This window comes from Marmota monax, unplaced genomic scaffold (assembly GCF_021218885.2).
Source record: "Marmota monax isolate L192 unplaced genomic scaffold, Marmota_monax_Labrador192_F-V1.1 WCK01_AAM20220418_F8-fsc00266, whole genome shotgun sequence".
NCBI lineage: Eukaryota > Metazoa > Chordata > Mammalia > Rodentia > Sciuridae > Marmota > Marmota monax.
Genome location: NW_026694572.1, coordinates 134,950 through 157,588, shown reverse-complemented (window position 1 = coordinate 157,588; position 22,639 = coordinate 134,950). Strand labels below are relative to the sequence as shown.

The window sequence follows — 22,639 nt, the reverse complement described above, 5'->3', positions numbered from 1 at the left end:
GTCCTGTTTACACTGTCTCCCCTTCAGGTGTCTCAGTGTCTAGGACAGAAACAGAATGCCCAGCTTCTCCCCTGGAGGGATCAGAAAGGAGGTGAGGGAAGGGGGTGAGGGAAGGAAGGATGGAAGGATGCAGGAAGGAGAAAAGGCAAGAAAGGAGGGGAACAAGGAGAGGAAGGAGGAGGAGAAGAGGGAGGGAGACAGGAGGGCAAGGATCTGCCAAATCACAGCCACGCCTCCTTCCAGTTCAGCCAGTTCAAGTGCACAGAGCAGGCTTGCCCCCCAGCCTAGTGCCTGGAGCCATCCTTCTGAAGCCCTAAGTCATCTAAAACTCACCCCCCACACACCGGCCCTTTGCAGTAGAAAACCAGATCTGGAAGGGTTAAAGTAACTGCGGGAGAACTCCAGGGGTCAGGCACAGTAGAAGGGCTTTCCATGGCAGACAGGTAAAGTGAGACTCCACTGCCCCAGGACACCCTCCAGGAAGAGCAAAGTCCTGTAAAGCCAGCCCCAGCCCCGTGAATCCACTGCCCAGCAGAACTGAGGAAGAGGGAAGCTGCAGGCACCCAGTCCATGGGAACCCAGCCACCAAGACGAGGGGCAGGTGTTTTGGAGCATCTGTGCTCTTGTCCAGGGACATCACAAACCACCCACTTCTCCAGTGCTGCAGGCCTGCCAGGGCCTCTAGACAGTGAGCTGAGCAAGCAAGCCTGGGGCTGAGGAGCCTGACGCCAAACCAAGGGCCAGCAGAGCTGCAGCCCCAGGCGGCCCTCGAGCTGAGCCCACAGGCCTGAATCGGAACTCAAGCTCCATGGAAACCATTCCCCAAGGGGCGATGAAGTTTCTAGCACTTGGGGACACTTCAACTGTCCTGGCGCAAGCACGGAGTGCTCATACTGTGGGAAATGGCTGCGCAAGGCCCAGGGAGCTCCCCAGATGGACATCTCTGGGAGACAACACAGCAGCTCAAGGACGACAGAGGCCTCTCCCTTCTCCACCGCAGATCCCAGAGGCTCTCTTAGAAGTACTGGGGGACAGGGAGGCGGCCAGTGCAGTACTTTTCCACCAGCTCCCCAGTGATGCACAATGGCGCTTTCCAGGCCTCACGACCTGCCATTCTTCAACAGTTAGGTTCAGCTTTCCATATTTTTTTTTCTCTAAAATATATGTCTGATGCCTCCATTTAATAATTTCCCATGAGAACAAGAAGAGTGAGTAAAGAAATATTTTTATCAGCAGAGATCAATGTAGATTTTCAAGGAGAGTCCCCATTTTGTTGGGATACTGACTTCTGGAAATACAAGAAAAGGATCTCGGGGTGTAAGCCTCCAAGCCCCTACACAGAATCACAAAGACCAAACTGAGAAGCCGCCCGCAGCATAGGAACTAGCCCTTGGGCTCACAGGCTCCCTTGGGGAGTGTGGCTGTCGACCTCTGCTGGTCAGTGACTGCAGGCCAGCAGCCCCCCAACAAAGGCCACAGGACATCCCACTGCTCCTGGTGAGCGTGAAACTAACTCAAAACCTATAGCCAGAAAACTGAACACAGCACACAAATTTATCAGTAACTCCATGTTATAAACCAAACCAGACTAGCAAGAAACACACCCCAAATGCTTTCTTCTTTCTTGTTTTCCAAATTTCTTTTAATCAACATATACTTTATAATGATAAAAAACAATGACGGCTGGGGATGTAGCTCAGTGTAGAGCCATTGCCTGGCAGGTGCAAGGCCCTGAGTCATTCCCTGGCACCGCAAAGAAAAGAAATCACATTCTTTAAAATATTATTTGGACTTTAGCCTGCATACAGTCTCAGTAACAAAGGACAGCCAGAAGTTCTACAACACAAAACCTCCAAGGCGACGGCCTGGAGCTCATTTTAAGAAAACGGAAGGAGCCTCAAAAGAACAGGGCAGTGTCATCAGGAAGGACCAAGGCTCTGCATGTAGCAGGCAGGACCCCACGTGAGCTCTAGGGAACCTGTTTCCACCTGGAACCTGGAAGCCACAAAGAACTGACCAAGTGGCCTCAGCAGGAGACAGGAAGCCAGAGGAACAGGAATTTAACTACCTGCTATAAAGGAGCCCACTCAGTAAGACACAGCCAAAGAGAACCCAGGACAAGACAGGGGACCTGGGTCTGGAGTGTCCCCATCACTCAGGTTGTGGTGACCTACTCCTGGCATGCGGTGCCTGTCCCATCCAAACTACAGAGTCTGTGCTGCTACCAGACACATTGTACATGTTATTTACACATCTCTCAAAAGCTCAGAACTGCCTAACTGCATGTTGCAGCCCAACCCTGAAGACATCAAGACCCCCACCACCCTCAGCCCGGCTAGGTGTCCATGCAGGCTTGCTGAAGACTGCAAAATGTCCAGACCAGGTATCAGTCAAGGAGTCAGGTGGGCTCTGCTTTCCTACTATTGTTATAGTTAAAGCTTTGTCTCAGGGTTTCATAAACTGACTTCCAGACCACTCACGTATAATCGAATCAAGCCTTTATTGAAGCACACCGGTGGCGGCTGACCAGAACATAGAGCTGTTCCCCTGATCAGCCCCGAACAATTGCAAGGGCACTCCTTATAAGCCTGAAAACCGCAAAAGGGATGTTCGGGGGTCTAGCCAATGCAAGCAAGCCAGGTTACAGAAGCGGGACAGTGCAGTCAAGCGGAGGGAAGCCTAACCAATCAGTTAGCCCAGTCACCCCAGTTTCAGAAACAGAGCCCCGTTACCCTAGTTATAGAAACAATGCCCCATTAGGTAGTTCCATGTTCTTAAAGTTTTCTATAGCAAAAGGAAAAGAACATCTTGCTCCAGTCATGACTCTTCTACTTGGCATGGTTGTTTTACAAGATGAAGTCATAGAACAAAATGGAGTCACATTTGCTCCTACTACCACACTATCCTTCTCTCATTTCATAAAGGAAAGGATACCTGCCACCCAGAATCATACCTTGGCGCACCACCCCAGGAAACAGGAGTCTCTGGGGCACCTCACAAAGACAGACTGATATATGGCGCCATGCTGCACAAGGGAACAAATCCTTATACTAGTCAGGCAGGTCCAAGTCTTCCTTCCAAAAACTGAAGAGCCTAATCAAGTTGTCATGTAATGGTTGATATTTAAAATATATTTTGTGGACTTGGGGTGTAGCTTAGTGGTGGAGTATGTGCCCAGTATGCACGAGGCCCCAGTTCAATCCCCAGCACCAAAATATAAATACACACACACACACACACACACACAGACATAAAATATGCTCCTAAAAAATCATTCAATGAGGCCAGGATGCAGTGGCGCACACCTGTAATGCCAGCGTCTCAGGAGGCTGAGGTAGGAGAATAGTGAGTTCAAAGCCAGCCTCAGCAACTTAGCAAGGCCCAAAGCAACTTGTGATACTCTGTCTCTAAATAAAATATAAAAAAGGGCTGTGGATATGGCTCATTGGTTAAGTACCCCTGGATTCAATCCCTGATACCAAAAAAAAAAGGGGGCTGGGATTATGGCTCAGCGGTAGAGCACTTGCTTAGCACGGGCGGGACCTGGGTTCGATCCTCAGCACCACATAAAAAAAATAAAGGCATTGTGTTGTGTCCATCTACACCTAAAAAATATGAATATTAAAAAAAAATCACTTAATGGTCTCAGTTCAATGAATTAAGCAACAATGCTAGAACAAACTTCTTTTCCCATTTACTTAATTATTTATATCCAGAAATGAGAAACCGGGGGGGGGGGAAGAGAACCAACATTAAACCCTGTCTCACTCAAACATGAAATTCACCAAGGTACGTGAACCAAAGGCAAAACTCTGAAAAGCCCTGCCATGTGATTCTGTAGTGCGTGCCTAACCAGTCTGTATTTTACGTTGACTTGACAAAATTTGTGATGTTATGCTATTTTGATCAATGCATACTACTAACTATAAAGAGAGCCCAATGTAGAAGGAAAATTTCAACACTCACAACTTAGCAGTAACAAAAAATTTTAGATTTTTCAAAATTTAAAGGTATAAGCATATTTTTGTGGTAGACAAGATTTTGAGATGAAGAATAGAAATGCATTAGGAAGAGAGATTGTTCCTGCCTGGTCTTGGGTGGTATTTAAAACCCCAGTTATTTAGAATCTGTTGCATGCAATTCAAACAGTGATGTTAATAGCTGATTTTCAAACTCTCTGCTGGTATTATTGCCAGGTAAGAACATTTTTAGACGTATGTTTTTAAACAGAGCTCCCCAGGCCCCGCCACCTATTGTCAAGGTGAGGAGCAATCGCCCTTTCTGCAGGGGAAGCCCGGTTCTCTGAGCGCACATCCCCAGCCCAGCTGCAGGTCCCCAGTTACAATCCCAGCCCCGTATTCCAATTTTCTGACCTCACATGAATACAAAGCTCTTAAAATTAGGAGAATTACCATTTTTTAGTGACAAGCTCACAATGTTCCAATGGTGAAAATTTGCTTCCCTTAAAAATTTGGATTATTTTTATTTTCTACAATTGTGGACTAACTCGTATTTCTACATAGGCTATGGACGAGTCACCCACCCTACCCCAGGCACCTGACTACCCACAGGGGAAAGGACTCAAGGATCGCTCCCTGGGCCCTCTGTGGCCAATCTAGTCTACCACAGTTGCTGTAAACTAGATTGTAAACAATCTAGTCTCACACAGGGGCCAGCAAAGAAGGCGGCCCAAGCAAGGCAGGAACAGTGTTCCAACCTAACACTGTACCTGCTGTCAGCAGGCGCTGGGTGTGTCCATATGTAGCCCGTGTGTCTGTCCTCTGCTCCACAGAGGCACAGGTGGCCTTACCTTGGGGCTGGCTTCTTCGTTGTCTGCTGTGGTTTCAAGTGCCTGAGGTCTCTCTTCTGCAGACGCCTTCTTTACTTTTTTGCTCTTTTTCGCTATCACTTCGGGACCTTTTCTTTTCTGTTTTGCCATCCTGCTATGGAGAAAGCACACTGCTAAATTCATAGGGAAAAAGGGGCTTCCGCCATATAATATTTTTAAACAAAGGGGGGAGCACTTTCCTACTAAGAGACTACAAAGGTATTTCATGAAATACAGTATACAAAAGTTAAAAAAAAAAAAAGTCAAACTCCTAGTTCATCACCAATTTAACATTTTGGCACATTTCCTTTCTATTTTCGGGTGTTTACTTAGCGTAGCTGCATCATGCACACATTACATATTCTATTTTTTTAATAGCAATCTTTTATTTATTTTTTTGTTTGTTATGTGGTGCTGAGGATGAAACCCAGTGCCTCACACATGCTAGGCAAGCACTCTACCACTGAGTTACAGTCCAAGCCCTATCATATTCCATATTTCTGACCTCACATGAGTATAAAGCTCTTAAAATTATGAGAAATACCATTTTTTAGTGACAAGATCACAATTTTCCAATGGTGAAAATTTGCTTCCCTTAAAAATTTGGATTATTCTTATTTTCTACAATTCTGGACTAACTCATATTCTTACACAGGCCATGGATGAGTCACCCACCTTACCCCAGGCACCTGACTACCCACAGGGGGAAGGACTCAAGGACCACCAGGAGCCTGGGATATCTCCTCCGACCAGGCCAGTCATAAGGCCTTATGCAAGAAATATGGGATGTGGGAGGAGAGATGTGCCTTCGAGGTCTATTTCCTCAGGCACAGCAGCTAGTTACTCCTGTACAAGAACAGGAGTCCATGAGCTGTAAAACCAGTTCCCTCCGTGGGATTATGTGATGAGAGAACCAAGAGCAATGGCTGAGGTTGCCGGAGCCTGGAAGCTTTGGAGGGGAAGGAGGAAGGAACCCTGGACCTTGCAGGAAGACGATGGCTGCTACTGGGACCTGAAGTGGGGACCAGACTACCTCCAGAAGGTTGAAGTAGAAACTAGCAGCCCAAAACACCTACCCACATGGAACTCCCGTTCTTATGGGGGAGCCAAATACATACTATGTCAAAAGTTGAGAACCAGCCGGGCACTAGTGCACGCCTGTAATCCCCGAGGCTTGAGAGGCTGAGACAGGAGGATCACAAGTTCAAAGCCAGCCTCAGCAAAAGCAAGGTGCTAAGCAACTCAGAGAGATCCTGTCTCTAAATAAAAAATATGAAATACGGCTGGGGATGTGGCTCAGTGGTCAAGTGACTCTGGGTTCAATCTCCAATACTCGCCCCCCCCCCCAAAAAAAAAATTGAGAACTGGTATGCAAAAGGGGTGGGTGTCATGGGAAGGTGACCATGTAAACAGGATGATGGGCCTGGAAGCACAGCTCCGTGTAGAGCACTGGCCTCTCTGTGCAAGGCCCTGGGCTCAATCCCCAGATCCACAAAAGAAAGAGGATAATCATAATGAAAAGGGCCAGAAGTAGCGAGCATCCCCAGAGACCAAGACCAGTTTGGGGACCAAATACCACTCTATGTGAAAGCCAGGGGGGCATAAGGTGGATCTGGGACACAAGGGGAGCCAGCACCAAGGATCTCCGCTCCCATTTGGGTCTGTCACTGATGACAGCACACTGAAAGAATATTACTATTCTGGAGTCAGAAAATTCCAAGCTCCATATTCCTTAATTAAGCCTTATCTTTAAAAATTATTTGAAGCCAGAGGCTACAAATTTCAATTAACTGTGTAATAAGATATCTTGAAAGAATGAGAGACTGTTGAAATACAGTATACAATGTTGACATAGGGACCCTGAAAACACAAAGGATGGCGCCAGCCCATTACTTGTTAAGAGAAAGAAGTTCGGCAAATATTTATACACCAGTTACTATAAAAGTTAAATCTATATTCATTCCGTAAGTTATCATTAAAAACTTTAATCACTAAGTCTATTTGCTAAAAAGAAGAAAAAGATTTTTCCATACTATAGAGTGATCTCTTTTAACAGTTCTAAGAGATAACTCATAACTCTGAGACACTGAATGTTTCTTCTAGAAAATATTTTTCATTTCTGGGCAACTGATTTTCAACAAGGGTGGCCAGGCAATTCAAAGAACAATCTCTTCAACAAATGGTGCTGTGACAACTGGACAACCACACAGGAAACCATGAATCTGAAACCCTACCTCACACCACGCACAAAAATGAACTCAAAATGGACCAAAAACATAAATGTAAGAGCTAAAACAAAATTCTTGGAAGAAAACATAGAAATACATCTTCAGGCCTTAGATGAGGCAATAGTCTCTCTGTAACATAAGTAGCAAAAGGAAAAAAGTACATAAATTGGACTACAGGGCTGGGGATGTGGCTCAAGCGGTAGCGTGCTCGCCTGGCATGCGTGCGGCCCGGGTTCAATCCTCAGCACCACATACAAACAAAGATGTTATGTCCGCTGATAACTAAAAAATAAATATTAAAATTCTCTCTCTCTTTAAAAAAAAAAAAAAAGACTACAACAAAATTTACAACTTTTGTGCTGCAAATGATGCCAGCAAGAAAGTAAAAAAGACAACTTGCAGTCGGAGAGAGAGCATTTTTAAATTATACATCTCACAAGACACCTGAATCCAGAATATATGAAGAACACTTACAACTCAATAATAAAAGGCAAATAAGCAGGGCACAGTAGCTCACACCTGAAATCCCAGCTGCTCAGGAGGCTGAGACAGGAGGATTGCAAATTCAAAGCCAGCCTCAACAAAAGCAAGGCACTAAGCAACTCAATAAGACCCTTTCCTAAATAAAAACACAAAATAAAGCTGGGTATGTGGCTCAGTGGCCAAGTGCCCCTGAGTTCAATCCCTGATAGCCCCCTCCAAAGGTTTTTTTAGTACATACTGAAGACCTGAAAAGATGCTTCACTTCATTAGTCACTTAGGAAATGCAAATAAGATTGTGCTCAGTGGCAGAGCACCTGCCTAGCATGTGTGAGGCACTGGGTTCGATCCTTAGCACCACATATAAATAGATAGATAGATAAATAAAGGTACATTGACAACTAAAAAATATTTAAAAAACAACAACAAAAAAAAGAGATACCACTTCACATTCACTAGGATGCCTATAGTAAAAAAAAAAAAAAAAAAGACAGATTGCGATGGCTCAATGTAGAGTAGTTCCCTAGCAGGTGCAAGGTACTGGGTTCCATCCCAGCACCATAAAATAATGAGCTAGAAAAAGAAAAGACATAATAGTAAATATTGGTAAGAATGTAGAAAAACTGAAGCTCTCATTCACTGCTTGTGTAAGTGGCAGAGTCACTTTGGAAAACAGTCTGGCAGTTCCTCAAAAAGTTAAAAACATGCAATTACCATATGACTCAGCAATTCCAGTCATAGGTGCATATCCAAAAGAAATAAACAACTCCACATTAAAGTTTGTATTCTAATGTTCCTAGCAATATTACTCATAACAGCCAAAGGTGGGAACAACCTAAATGCCCATCAATGGATGAGTAGATAAACTAGGTATTCAGGGTGGAATATTATTCAGCCATAAAAAAGTGAATACTTATACACCTACAAAATGTGTCACCTTGAAACCTGATGCTAAGCAAAAGGAGCCAGATATGAAAGACCACGTATTGCATGATTCAACCTGCATGAAGAACTCAGGATAAGCAAATCGGAGACAGAAAAGGCTAGTGGCTACTCAGGCTATGAGCGAAGTGGCAGTGACTGCTAGTGGGGACAGGGTGTCTTCTGGGAGGAGGAAAATGTTCTAAAGTTAGATTTTGGCGAAGGTTGCACAACCCCATGAATACACTAAAAAAACAAAAACAAACTATATTCTCTCTCAAGTTACCATAAACTTAAAAATACAATGTTCAAGGGGCTAGGGTTGTGGCTCAGCAGTAGAGCGCTCACCTAGCACATGCGAGGCACTGGGTTCGATCCTCAGCACCACATAAAAATAAATAAATAAAATAAAATAAAGGTATTATGTCCAACTACAACTAAAAAAAATTATAATGTTCAAGTACTGTTTAAAAAATAAGAAAGATATAAATGGGGGAAAATGCATGTAGAAGCCTCCTTGTGTCTTTTAAGTGGGCTGTTAGTGGCCAAGGTGAGCTCACGGCTACAGGACAGCAGAGTAGCCTGCCACCATGGCCCTTGATCATTGCCATTCCCAGTGACTGAATTAATTTCTGTAGAGCAATGAAAACCCAAGATTTCCCTTCTGGTGGTTGGGAGGATTCTGAGGGGGTCAAGGATATTAAGGAAGCTAACCCTAACTACCACTTTATGGAATTAGCATTAAGAGGCCTCACCAAGGCCAGGCCCTGCCCCAACATGCTCTACACACACCAGCCCACTCACCCCTGTGACCCATGCAGCTGGCATGCAATGCGGAAACAGGCACATCTGCCCGTCAGAGTAGAAAATCAATAGAGAATGTCTGAAATTGGCCAATAACCACATCACAAGCATATTATTTAGAAACACAGAAGTAGAAACAGTAGAAACAGCTGCAAGATTAAACTGGTTTTGCCTTTAAGGACATGAATGGGGGGAGACAAATGATTTCGGTCTACAAGTCGTCTAGCACCATGTCAGTCTTCAGTTACATGCATATGTAACAGCTAATTTGAAGGTTAAAAAATATTGATTTTAGCTGGGTGTGGTGGCATATGCCTGTAATCCCAGTGACTCGGGAGGCTGAGGCAAGATTGCAAGTTTCAGGCCAGCATCAGCAACTTAGCAGGCCCTAAGCAAGTTAGCAAGACCCTGTCTCAAAATAAAAAATAAAATGGGCCGGGGATGTGGCTCAGTGGTTGAGTGCCCATGGTAAACCCAAATTCATAGTACCAAAAAAATAAAATAAAAAGGGCTGGGGCTGTAGTCTAGTGGTAGAGAGTCTCTGAGTTCAACCCCCAGTACCAAATACAAACAAAAATCAATTATTTTCAAAAAAGATTTTTTAAAAAATTATACTGTACAGTATTGGTCAGAGAATAGGAAAAAGGACATTATCATGCCCTGCTAATAGGAGGACAAATTAGTACATCCTTTCTAAAAGGTAATTTTATAACATTTATCAAGTGCTTTGGCCCAGTAATTCCACGCTAGGAATTCATCCTGATGAAATAATCATGGACATAGATTTATATGTACATAGATGATAATGGCAACACTATCTCTAATATTAAAAAATTGAAAACACCATAATTGTCCAACAGTAGCAGGCCGGGGAAATGAATGACTCCTCCATGCAAAGGAATATTCCAAAGAAACCATTAACAACTGTGATCTCAAGGAACATCCGTCACGTGGGTAAGTGCTCATAATACAATAAACTGAAAATCAGATATAAATCTATGGAATACAATATGACTCGTTTTGTAAGAAAAATTATAGACAAATGTGCACAAAGGAAAAAAACTAAAAGGAAATATACTAAAATAGATTCAGATTATAAGAATGTTTATTGTTTTCATATGCTCTTCTGTAATTTCTACAATAAAAGCAAAAGAAAAGAAATTGTTTTAAGACACAGCCCAAAAGCTTCAATTAAGCAGATGGGCCAGACTGAACAAGCACAGGACGACCAGACCTGCCTGCCAAGGCACACTGCCAGTGATCAAGACGGCTCAAGCAGGCAAAGCTACAGTCCCCAGGTGGAAAAGCATCTAACAGGACCCTGATGAGATAAATCAGCCTATAGGCAAACACCAGGCACACTTTTATTAAACCTGAAAATACCACCCACAGACCCAGATGACACGGGGGACATCTCAGTTGGTGATGGTCTGATGTGGTCGGGACAGGTTCTAGAGGGGACCTCCAAACTCACCAGGCAAAGGCCCACCCTGAGCCCACAGATCTCTAAGGGCTCAGTGTAAGGAATCCAGATGCAAAAGGGCGGTCCCCACCCCTGGACTGTGGCTCTGCTCTGACCCATGCCTAGGCCATGCTCTGAACTGCCTGCTTAGATTAGTGGCCTCCTGGCCTCTGCTATTGTGCCCATGAACACTGCTCTGTTGCCTCCCTATCTGAACACTACTATACTACTGCAGTCACTCAAAGCCTACCACCATCCTAATGCCAAGCATCCATGACCAATTCCACCTCCTATCTTTCCAGCTGGCACCCTGGAATCCAATAATCTTTCAACCTCACCAAGATCTGCAATCCACCGACCCTACTACATTTCAATGTCCTTCACCCGTCTCTGTCTCGCCTCCACAATGTAATTTCCATGGTCTCTCAGTCAATCACTCCCATACACTCCCTTGTGGCTCTCTCCCTTCATGCAAAACCCCACCTCTGGGACCTACTCCGCCTGCCAGTGTACTCTAAGCCTGCAACTCCACACAGCTGGAGAGCCCACAGACTCAGGCTGACCAGTCTCAGTTTAAATTCAGAAGCTCTAAGCTCAAGGGGATGGTCAGTGCTGCACAGTGACTGAACACCTCCCTACTCCACCAACCTCTCTCCAGACTGACTCCTTCCTTTGCCTCTCCTAATCTCACACCTCCAACATCTTCTCTCTTCTCAGTGTAGACCTAGTTTCTAATCACTGAGAACTTAGGGAACTTCCACAAACTCCTACCACATCACCCATCCAGCCAGCATGCCCATGTTCTTATTAGGCCAACCCTTTAGGTGAGTTGAGTCCTCTCCCCCTTGCCTGTCAAGGCAGCACTTTTAGCAACTGTCCCCTCTCCTGCATCATTAGCTCTTCCCTTCTACTACACCAATTACAACCTCCCCTATCTTATCACGCTGTCCTCTCCACTGGCCCTTCAATGCACACTGCATTTCCCAGGAACTCTGGTCCTCTCTTGCACCCTCTCCCCAGCTCCTTTATCACAATGACACCCATGTGGCTCAGGCTCATTGCTGGTATTCAGCAGCATGTGTCAGTTGCTCCCTGCCCCTGTCTTGGCATGCATGTTCTACTTTTCCAGCAGAGACAGCACGCTTTGCTGTTTCTTGATGGCCCCGATCTTGAACTCTGAAGGTTCTGGGCTCTGGGCTTCCTTACTTTCTCTGCTATCTCGCTCAGCCATGTGACTCTAAATACCCGTTAGATGATGATGGCTTCCAGCCTTCACTGGAGGCTTCTTCTGGGCTCTCTCCCTGTATTACACTGCCGACTCACTCATATAACTACACATACACTTAGATATCTCCCCTGCACACTCAAGACTCACCCATGATTCTCAAAGCTCCTGATCATCCTCCACAAATCTGATCTTCTCAAGGTGTGTGTCCTCATGATAAACAGCCTTCTGATGAAATCCAGTTTTTAGCTCAAGCTACAACCTCGGTGCCACTTACTGCTCCTCTTGCTTCCTCACTCACTCATCCAACCACCACTAAGCCCTGTTGACTCAAAAATATCCAGAATTTTACTCTCTCATGGCCTACTACAGTTCTCAGTTCTGCCCTCGCCCCTCCAGCTGGTTTCCCATCCAGAACGATTTTAAACACCTGAGATTACATCTCACCTCTGACTGAAAACTTCCCACTACAAGCCAAAGTCCTCCCTGAGGCCACAGGGTCCCACATGATCAAACATCCTCCACCACAATTCCTTCTTTCTCTTTTCTTCACTTGGCCCTGGGCACACGGGGCTCCTTGCTGGTCCCCCTGCACCTGACGTTTCCACTACCTGGACGTTCTTCAAGCTACCAAGGTGTCTCACTCCTTAACCTGCTTCGCCTCTCCACTCTCCATCTCCCTGTCGTAACTTTTCTCCGTGGTTACATATCACCACCTGGTACGTGATCTTCCTCATCTCTCTCTTCTCCCTAGAACTTAGTTCACCAGATCCGAGGTTGGTCTGTTTTGTTAACTGCTGTTTCAGCAGTATCGACACACACGAAGAACACGGTACGTTTTTTAAAATGAATGAATGGATGACGGAAGGAAATGCAATGCATGCTTATGATAGAAGCGCCGAAGAGCCTCAACAGGGGTTCTTAAAGCTCCAATCCGCAAACACTGGGCAAGAAAGGCTGGAGCCCAAACCCAGCGCGTCCTCCGCTCGCCCGCGCCCGCCCGCCAAGCCTTCCGCAAACCCACGTGGAGAGGCCAGCGCACGGGAAGCAGATCTCCAGCGCGGCCCAGATCACAGCACACGCGTTTACCTGTGCCCACCTGCGCCCACCTGCACGCGCCCTGCTGCACCGCCAATGCCAGCTTCCGGCCGGCCCCGCGCCTCAGGTACACGCCTGTCCCGCCTTCAGAGACTCGGCGCTCCCCATTGGGTAAAGCCTGCCTCGGTCTTCTGGCCGGCCAATGAGAAGCGGCGGCCTCACGGGGGCGGTGCCTCTCCCGGGCGCGGAATGGTGGCGTCATCTCGCTGAGCCCTAGTTGCTGCGGGAGCGCGAGTTGCCATGGCAACTCGCCCTCTCGCCGACACGTGCAGACTCGCGGTTGCCACTCTCTGTTCAAAGTTGGAGCTGGTGAGCTAACTGTGGGCATCCAGATTTTTGCTGAGTTCTTAAAGCTCGGGTGCAGAAGTACAGGTGTTAAAAAGTAAAAACAAAGAATAGGGAATGCTGCCATGATACCGTGTACCATCTTCAAACGCAACTATTTAGGCATTGCCCACGGATGTGAGCAAAGGTACAGAGAATTAGAGCGGAGGCCACCACAAGCGGGATGGGCGTGGAGTGCGTTCCACTCCACTGCGTGCAGGTAGACGCAGACCTACAGAGAGTAGATACGAAGTAGGATAGAACAAATAAAAGGAATAGGTCAGTAATCCCAGCGATTTAGGAGGCGGAGGCAGGAATATGCCAAGTTCCAGGCCAGCTGCAGTCATTTGTCAACACTTTGTCTCAAAATAAAACGGGCTGGAGATATAGCTCAGTGGTAGAGCACCGCTGGGTTCAATCCTCAGTATGCCCACCCTCCACTAAAAAAAAAAAAAAAGAAGTGAAAGGAAGGACACGGAAATATAATTTTTAATCTGAAGTTCCAAGTACTTTTTCAGTCCCGTCACTCCCCAAATTACTTCTTCTAGATCTGTCACTCCCAAATTTTGGGGAAATCTGTAAATCTTAAAGGGTTACTGGAAATTCACCCACTTGTGAAAATTACCTTGGACACTGTTCATCAGCTCCCGTAATGACCAGAATAAGCAAAGAAGAGATACAATATTTTAAGAAACCTATAATTTAGGGGATTTTCCAACATTATCTATGATCGGATAATGAGACCATGTGAACGACCAGACACCATAAACCACCTTGTGATCATCAGAATGATGTCATCCTTACCTTCCCACCCCCCACCCCTCACCAAGTTTCTTTGAACTCCAAAAGTGTCTCTGTCTCTTGAGAAGGTCCACATTCTCCCTTGAATGCATCTTTACTTTCTTAAATAAATCTCAATTAGGAAGTAGCTATAGCAATGAGCAGTGAAATGCAGAGAAAGAGAAGAGAGGGGTGGGGAGAAAGAGAGAGAAAGACAGAACTCTCTGGCTTAAGCCTCATTTTGCTTTTACTTTCACCTCACTTTCACTTATAATAATAATATAATTCTCTTGCATGACTTTTGGTGTCTGACTTTAAATTTTCTTTTATAGGAATACAGGAACCAAGATTTAGAGCTTCAGCTCCTTGCTTTCCTGTGACATCTGTGTCTTTGATGCATGCTGAAATTCTTTCCTATCACCTATGTCAAGAACTCCACTCATGGGGCTGGGCTGTAGCTCAGTGGTAAAGCGCTTGCCTTGCATATGTGAGGCACTGGGTTTGATCCTCAGCACCACATAAAAATAAATAAAGATAAACTGTGTGTTTATCTACAACTAAATAAATTTTTTTTTAAAAAAAAAGAACTCCAATCGTCCTAAGTTTAGGCCCCCCTCTGGGAATTCTTGGGACCTCTTCTGGTGACAGACACCTGGTGTACCAAGTTTCAGCTTTTAGAAATAATAATCTAGATGCTTTTGCCATGGGAGGAGAGGGTGATAACTTGTCAGCTAACTTTTAAGATGAGCATCAGAGGGATATAGTACGTATCAGAAGAAAGGTGGAATCGAGGGGACTTGGGGTGCTAGCACAAGTTAGTGCTCTCTGGTGTCACTTGCTTTGATGATTAGCTTATGAGTAAATCATAATAAATACCTGGTTTGTCTCCCTTGTGTGCATATAGGAGAGTGTCTACAAGGCACATACTCAGACTTGCCGAAACACGGGTATCAGCATGTTGGAGATTCGGTTTTCAAACAGCTCCAACTGGCTCCCCACAGTGATTGTACTACTCCGCCGAAAAAACACTCACCCATACAAGTAATATGTAATAAAATATGAGTATATGAAAACACAGTTGGTTTTGCTTATTTAGCTCTGGGAATGTATGGGTAGGCAATGCATATCAGCTTTTCACTGAGCACAGTTAAAAACTGATCCAAATATAGCCATTTTTTTTTTTAAAAAATTCTGGGACAGGGATATAGCTTAGTGGAACAGCACAGAAAAAAAAAAAAGATTCTGGTTTCATTCCCATATGGGATAACAATAAAAAAAAGAAATTCTGTTTTATAGCATCTGAGCGCTAATTGAGCAGTAAAATATTATGAGGCTAATAAACAAAAGAAAAAAGAATCCCAAAGCAGTTAGCCTGACATTTAGGGCAATTTTCACTTAGGGTGCAGTCGGTTCTAAAAAAGAACAGAAAGGTTGGATATCTGAGCAGGAATTCTGACAGTTTTGTGGGCTGCGGGCCCAGAGTTCAATGCCCTATCTTCAGGTTGAGAGCCAGGAAAGCTACACTGTGGGAGTGACTGTGAACTAGAAGTAAACCAACCTCACGGGTCCTCCAGAAATCCACTTCAAATTCACCTCAGTGTTGAAACTGCATTGGAAGGATTCAGGAATCATTGCTGGTGCCACTAGACATTTGAGGGAAGAAATGGTGAGTTCTAGAAGACAGTCTCTTGGGCCCCAAATTATATTTGCTTATATATTCTGTCCAGCTCCATAGAAAATAGCTATCTGTGCAAGAAGACATCACGATAGAAAGCCAAGAAAAACTATGTACAGTAGATTGCTGATCTACTCATCTGGCAGTATAATGTCATAGATCATGATAGCTCCAGTCATGTGTTAAAGTGACGTCCAGTGGTCAGTATTGTAGGGCCCAGGGGCACATGGAGCATCCTCAGTGGTTTGGGATCCTCTGCAGGAGAAGGTGTGGCTTCACTCCAGAACTCAGGGGACTCTTATTGGATTTACCAAAGATCCCACAGTCTTATCCCCCTCAAACCTCTCTGGCATCTTGGATCTTCCAAGTTATACAGCCCAAGTGCGAGATGGTTGATACTATAAACCCCACCTGCTGCAGAGCCTTCTCTCACCAGGTGACCCAGTCAAAACTCAAACTCAGGCTTCCAATTACCCAATACATGGGTGGTGGCCATATTAAATATGATATAAGCAGCCTCCAAAATCTAAAGGGTCCGGGCTGGGATATGGCTCAGTGGTAGAGTAGTTGCCTAGCATGAGCAAGGCACTGGGTTCAATCCTCAGCGCCACATAAAAATAAATAAATAAATAAATGTACTGTGTCTATATACATCTAAAAAACTTTCAAAAAATCCAAAGGGTCCAAGGAAAGGCAGGACTCTTAGTGGTGGAAGATCATATTTATGTTCTATTTCTGCATAACAAATGAACCCCAAATTTAGCAGCTTAAAAGAACACTCATTTTTCTCAGTCTCTTGGGTCAGAGCTTGGGCATGGCTTAGCTCTGTGCTTCTGCCTCTTGGCTTGTGGTACCCCTAGGTGAAGTAGGGTATCTGTCAGGCTGTGCTCCCCTCCCAAGTTCAGTCATGTGAATACTGGAAAGAGTCATTCCTCAGAGGTCACAACCCTGTGGCAGTTGGCCTCCCTCAGTTCCTTACTATGTGGCTTCTTCACCAGGCAGTTGATGACATGACGGTTGGCTTCGTCCAGAGACAGTAGAGGGACACAAAGATGCATGGACTGCCTCTTGGCAAACTAATCTCAGAAGTGGCTTCCCATGGATTCTGCCATATTCTGTCCATGACGTCATCTTACACTCAGAGAGGGGATTCCCTAGGAGCAGGAAAACCAGGAGGTGGGCATCACCAGGGGCCATATGAGAGCCTGCTGGATCCTGGCAGAAGTGTGATCACTTGGTCCTGGGACATATGGGGGATATTCCAGACCTCTGAAACTTCACTCATACATCCAACCCCTGGAGCTCAGGGCTTCGCATCTTCCTCCCCCAGACATGAGTGTCCTACCTATGCACCAGAGTACTTGCCACCTGCTCATCACCAGGTCTGTTGAGCACGATGTCATCTATACTGTGGATCATTTAAACTCTGTGATGGGGAGCAGGAGAGTTGACACAGCCCCTAGACAAGGCAGCAGACGCGATCCCCTGTGCCTCCCACTTGGGTGCAAATGGTTATTTGTTCTATCTTGATAGGAACAGATCAATAATCACATGCCAGGTGCCCAAAGCTGTGCTGATCTGTTGGAGCAGATGTCACCAGCACCCAGCTGCAATGAGAGGACATGAAACAACAGCACTCACCTCAGCCACGTGATCCTCAGGGGCATTCCCCTCGGCACCTGCTTCAGCCACATGATTCAGTGGGCACATCCCCAGCACGTGCCTTGGCCACAAGGAGCCACGTGACCCTTTGGGCACCTCCAATTGGTGATTTAGATAATGTTGGAGAGTTTGGAAGAGAAAATGTTGTGAATGTAAAACAACTAAGCAAAACAGAAATAAAAAGGTACTTGTTCTGGGCTGGGGTTGTGGCTCAGCGGTAGAGCGCTCGCCTAGCAAGGCCCTGAGTTCCATCCTCAGCACCACCTAAAAATAAATAAATGGAATAAAGGTATTGTGTCCAACTACAACTAAAAAATCAAAAATATTTTAAAAAGGTATTTGTTCTAAGGAAAACAAAAATGTTGTAAAGGAAAAGGAAACATGGTATTGCTACAATAGCTGAATTCTATGGCCAAAATAATGTGAATACAGCTTATTTCCCTTTGGGAAAATGGAGCAGGGTGCGGGGGAAGGAGAGAGTTTCCAAGAGAGATGCAAGGAGGAGATCAAGTTCCCATTTCCTTTGCAGAAAATTAATAGACATGCCTAAAACTGTAATTTGTGAAGTAGCTAATAATTGTGCTATTTAGAGATGCAAGTTGCCTCCAAGGAAAGGAAATGGGTGAAAGGACAATGGTGGGATTTTTTTTTTTTGTAATAAAACTTGCAGGGCTATTTGAATGTTTCAGGGTATGTACAAGTACACCAAAGATCAAAATTAAAATATGTAATAAAGAAAAAAAGATGATTAAAATGTCGAGCAGCTTGGGAGGCTGAAGCAGGAGGATGGTGAGCCAAAGCCAGCCTCAGTGAGACCCTGACTCTAAATAAAATATTAAAAAGGGCTAGGATGTGGCTCAGTGGTTAATCCCCAGTACCAAAAATAAATAAATAAATATTAAAAGCTGGTGAATTTGGGCTGAGGCTATAGTTTAGGGGCAGAGCACTTGCCTAGCACATGTGAGGCACTGGTTCAATCCTTAGCACCACATTAAAAAAAAATAAACAAATAAAAGTTTTGAAACATTTTTTTAAAGTAGTGAATTTTTAATTTTTGTTTTTAGTTACAGTTGGACACAATACCTTTATTTTATTGATTTATTTTTATGTGATGCTGAGGATCGAACCCAGCGCCTCGCACATGCTAGACGATTGCTCTACTGCTGAGCCACCACCCCAGCCCCCAAACTGGCATTTTATGTCATGTATTTACTGTAATAAAAGTCTGGGTTGGGGGTTAGCACCGTGGTACAGCAGTTCCCAGCATGCACAGACCCTGAGTTTGATCCCCAACACCAGAGACAGGAAAAAGTCTGTCTCTCCCCCTTTAATGTGGTTACGTTTGCCAGGGAGAACTAGTCTGGCCAGGTGTGGTGGCTCATGTCTATAATCCCAGTGGTTCAGGAGGCTGAGGCAGGAGAATCATAGGTTCAAAGCCAGCCTTGGCAACTTAGCTAGGTCCTGAGCAGCTTGGCAAGACCCTGTCTCTAAATAAAATATAAAAAGGGCTAGGGATGTGGCTCAGTGGTTAAGCACCGCTGGGTTCAATACCTGATACCAAAGGGGGAGAAAAAAAAAGAACCAGTCTGTTCATTTCTGTCTTCAATTTAGTGTTCCTCCTGCCCCACCATCCTTGTTGATTCACTTTTATTGAATCTGTAAAATAACAGGACTCCAAAAGTTAAAACTGTCTAAAAAGTTAGACTCAGAGAAGTGTCATTTTCTCCCCTTCCTGGTATCTCAGTCCCACCCACCCCAACCTAAAGGTAACCAATTTCACTTGTTTGTCTTGTGCTTTTCTAACAATGATAAACAGATAAATGAATATTTACATCCCCTTCTTTCTCACATAAAAGGCGACATCCTACACATTTTCTGCACCAAGCTCCTTTCCTTGTTCTGGATACAGACTCCTCATTCTTTCTGACAGCTTATGGTACTTGTGTGTGTGGCTTTGCCATGGCGCACGTCATCACGCTCTGTTCTGTGACCATTTAGCTCCTCTCCAATCCTGCAGCTAAAATAATTGTACACTGAATAATCCTGCTCACGTATTTTCATATTGGTGGCATGGCTTCAGGGTAGATTGCTAGAAGTGGGGTCGCTACATACATCCTAGTTCCCCAAGTTCTCGCCAGGTTCCTCCAGCAATGTGTGGAGGACCGTTGCCCCTCAGCCTTCCCCAAAGAGAACGTTGTCCAAATTGGGATTTTTGCTAATCTGAGAAATGGCATCTCCATGTGGCATTGATTTATATCTCTCCTATGATGAGGGGAGGTGACCATCCCTTTACAGACACAAAGGCACTGTTGAAACTCTTCAGATCCTGGCTGTCATTCCCCTTCCTCTCAGGTTTCTGATCTTCCCCCGCAGTACTAGAGTTCTTCAAAATGAGAAATATGTGTGTATGCTGAGACACATCTTGGTTTGTCACTGTCCACGGACTTTGTGTGTGGTTTTCTCTGCTTTACAAGCATCCTTGTCACCCATGCAGTTTAACTTACCAAACTTCTCTTGTTGCAAGAACATCCCCAAACCCAGGTCATGGAGAGACTCATGGCTAACACTTGTTGAGATTCACCGTTCACACTCAGATCAGAGATCTGAGTCCTTTCCCGGGTGTGAGGTAGGCTTCTGATGGCATCTTCTATTTCATCACTTGAAATTGATCTGTTTAAATTGTGTATATAATTCTGATTCAGTTTGGACAAATCATGTGATTCTAGAAAATTTTCAATGCCTTTGATATTTTCTATTTTATTGGGATACAAGTTTTCAAAATAATCTCTAATTATCTTCTGTATTCCTGTAGTGTCTGTTGTGATATTTCCTTTTTCATCTTGTATGTTAGTAATTTGAGTTTTCTCTCTCCTTCTCTTCGTTAGCATGACTAAGGGTCTGTCAATTTTATTTAATTTTTTCAAAGAACCAACTTTTTGGTTTGCCAATTTTTTCAATTGTTTCTTTTGTTTCAAATTCATTGATTTCAGCTCTGATTTTAATTATTTTCTGTCTCCTACTAATTTTGGTGTTGATTTGTTCATCTTTTTCTAGGGCTTTGAGATATAATGTTAGGTCATTTATTTGTTGACTTTTTCTTCTTCTAAGGAATGAACTCCATGCAGTGAACTGTCCTCTTAGCACTACTTTCATAGTGTCCCAGAAATTTCAATATGTTGTATCAGTGTTCTCATTTAGCTCTAAGAATTTTTAAACCTCTTTCTTGATGTCTTTTGCAACCCATTGTTCATTCAGTAGCATATTATTTCATCTCAAGGTGTTGAAGTAGCTTTCATTTTTTTATTTTATCATTGTTTTCTAGTTTCATTCCATTAATATCTGATAGAATTCAGGGTAATATCTCTACTTCTTTGTATTTGCTAAGAGTTGCTTTGTGGCATCATATATGGTCTATTTTAGAGAAAGATCCATGTGCTGCTGAGAAGAATGTGTATTTGCTCATTGAAGGATGAAATATTCTATGTATGTCAGTTAAGTCTAAGTTATTGATTGTATTATTGAGTTCTATAGATTCTTTGTTCAGCCTTTGTTTGGAAGATGTATCCAGTGGTGAAAGAGCTGTGTTCAAGTCACCCAGAATTATTGTGTTGTGGTCTATTTACTTGAACTTGTACTCTTGAACTTGAGAGGAGTTTGTTTGATGAACGTAGATGCTCCATTTTTGGGGCATATATATTTATAATTGTTATGTCTTGTTGGTGTATGGTTCTCTTGAGCAGTATGTAGGGTCCTTCTTTATCCCTATTGATTAATTTTAGTTTGAAGTCTACTTTATTTGATATGAGGATGGAAACCCCCATTTGCTTCTGCAGTCCATGTGAGAAGTATGATTTTTTTCCAAACTTTCAGCTTCAGTCTGTGGATGGCTTTTCCTATGAGATGAGTCTCTTGGAGGCAGCATATTGTTGGGTCTTTTTTGTTGTTGTTTTGATCCAATCTGCTAGTGTATGTCTTTTGAATGGTGAGTTTAGGCCATTAACATTCAGGGTTATTAATGAGACATGATTTGTATTTCCGGCCATTTTTGTCTATTTTTGTATTTAACTTGACTTGGTTTCTCCTTTATTAGTTTTTTCCCTTAGTGTAATACTTCCCTCTGCTGATTTTCATCATTGTTTTTCATTTCCTTTTCATGTAATGTTTTGCAGAGGATGTTCAGGAGTGCAGGCTTTCTAGTTGTAAATTCTTTTAAATTTTGTTTATCATGGAAGGTTTTTATTTCATTATCAAATCTAAAGCTTAATTTTGCTGGATATAAGATTCTTGGTTGACATCCATTTTCAGAGTTTGGTATATGTTGTTCCATGATCTCCTGGCTTTGAGGGTTTGGGCTGAAAAAATCTGCTGGGATACAAATTGGTCTCCCCCGTATGTGATCTGATTCCTCTATTTTGCAGCCTTTAAGATTCTGTCCTTATTCTTTTTTTAATATTTATTTTTTAGTTGTAGTTCAACACAATATCTTTTATTTTACTTATTTATTTTTATATGGTGCTGAGAATTGAACCCAGGGTCTCGCACGTGCAAGGCGAGTGCTCTCCTGCTGAACCACAATCCCAGCCCCTCTATCCTTATTCTTTATGCTGGGAATTTTCATTATAATGTGGTTTGGTGTAGATCTGTTGTAATTTTGTACATTTGGTGTCTTGCAAGCCTCTTGTATTTGGTTTTCCAATTCGTTCTTCATGCTTGGGAAATTTTCTGATATTATCTCATTGAAGAGATTGTGCATTCCTTTGGTTTGAAAAATCTTTGCCTTCCTCTATCCCAATAACTCTTAGATTTGGTTTTTTGATGCTGTCCCATAAGTCTTGGATGTTCTGTTCATGGTTTCTTACTATCTCCACTGTGTGGTCAACTTTATTTTCCAGATTGTATACTTTGTCTTTATTATCTGACGTTTTTTTTCTTCCAAGTGATCTAGTCTGTTGGTGATGCTTTCTATTGAGTTTTTTATTTGGTTTATTGTTTCCTTAATTTCAAGGATTTCTGATTGGTTTTGTTGTTGTTGTTGTTCTTGTTGTTTTTTCAGAGTCTCTCTCTCTCTCTTGAGGTAATCTTTTGCTACTGTATTTGCTCTCTTATCTCTTTGTTGGGGTGATCAATTTTTGCATGTATTTGCTCATTTAGG

The 22,639-nt window shown here is 43.7% G+C and overlaps 1 protein-coding gene and 1 long non-coding RNA gene across 5 annotated transcripts in view; one reads left to right on the top strand and one right to left on the bottom strand.

Annotated features, from left to right (window-relative positions):
- The window catches only part of CUNH7orf50 (chromosome unknown C7orf50 homolog), a 117,126-nt gene extending 103,997 nt beyond the window's left edge, over positions 1–13,129 (bottom strand). Inside the window, exons 1-2 of one of the 4 annotated variants that reach the window (XM_046421032.2) lie at positions 13,058–13,129; positions 4,811–4,940 (exon numbers count right to left, since the gene is read on the bottom strand). In XM_046421032.2, the coding sequence (XP_046276988.2) occupies positions 4,811–4,939 (129 nt within the window). In that variant the 5' untranslated portion in view covers position 4,940; positions 13,058–13,129. Of the gene's footprint in view, positions 1–4,810; positions 4,944–13,037 lie in introns of all 4 variants that reach the window. The other 3 variants (XM_058571690.1, XM_058571689.1, XM_058571691.1) reach the window with 3 other exon arrangements.
- A 103-nt stretch (positions 13,130–13,232) lies between these two features.
- Positions 13,233–15,217, top strand: LOC124076924 (uncharacterized). Its single transcript, XR_006846491.2, has 3 exons — positions 13,233–13,355; positions 14,483–14,615; positions 15,055–15,217. It is a non-coding gene; the product is annotated as an uncharacterized LOC124076924 (long non-coding RNA).
- Positions 15,218–22,639: the final 7,422 nt, after the last annotated feature.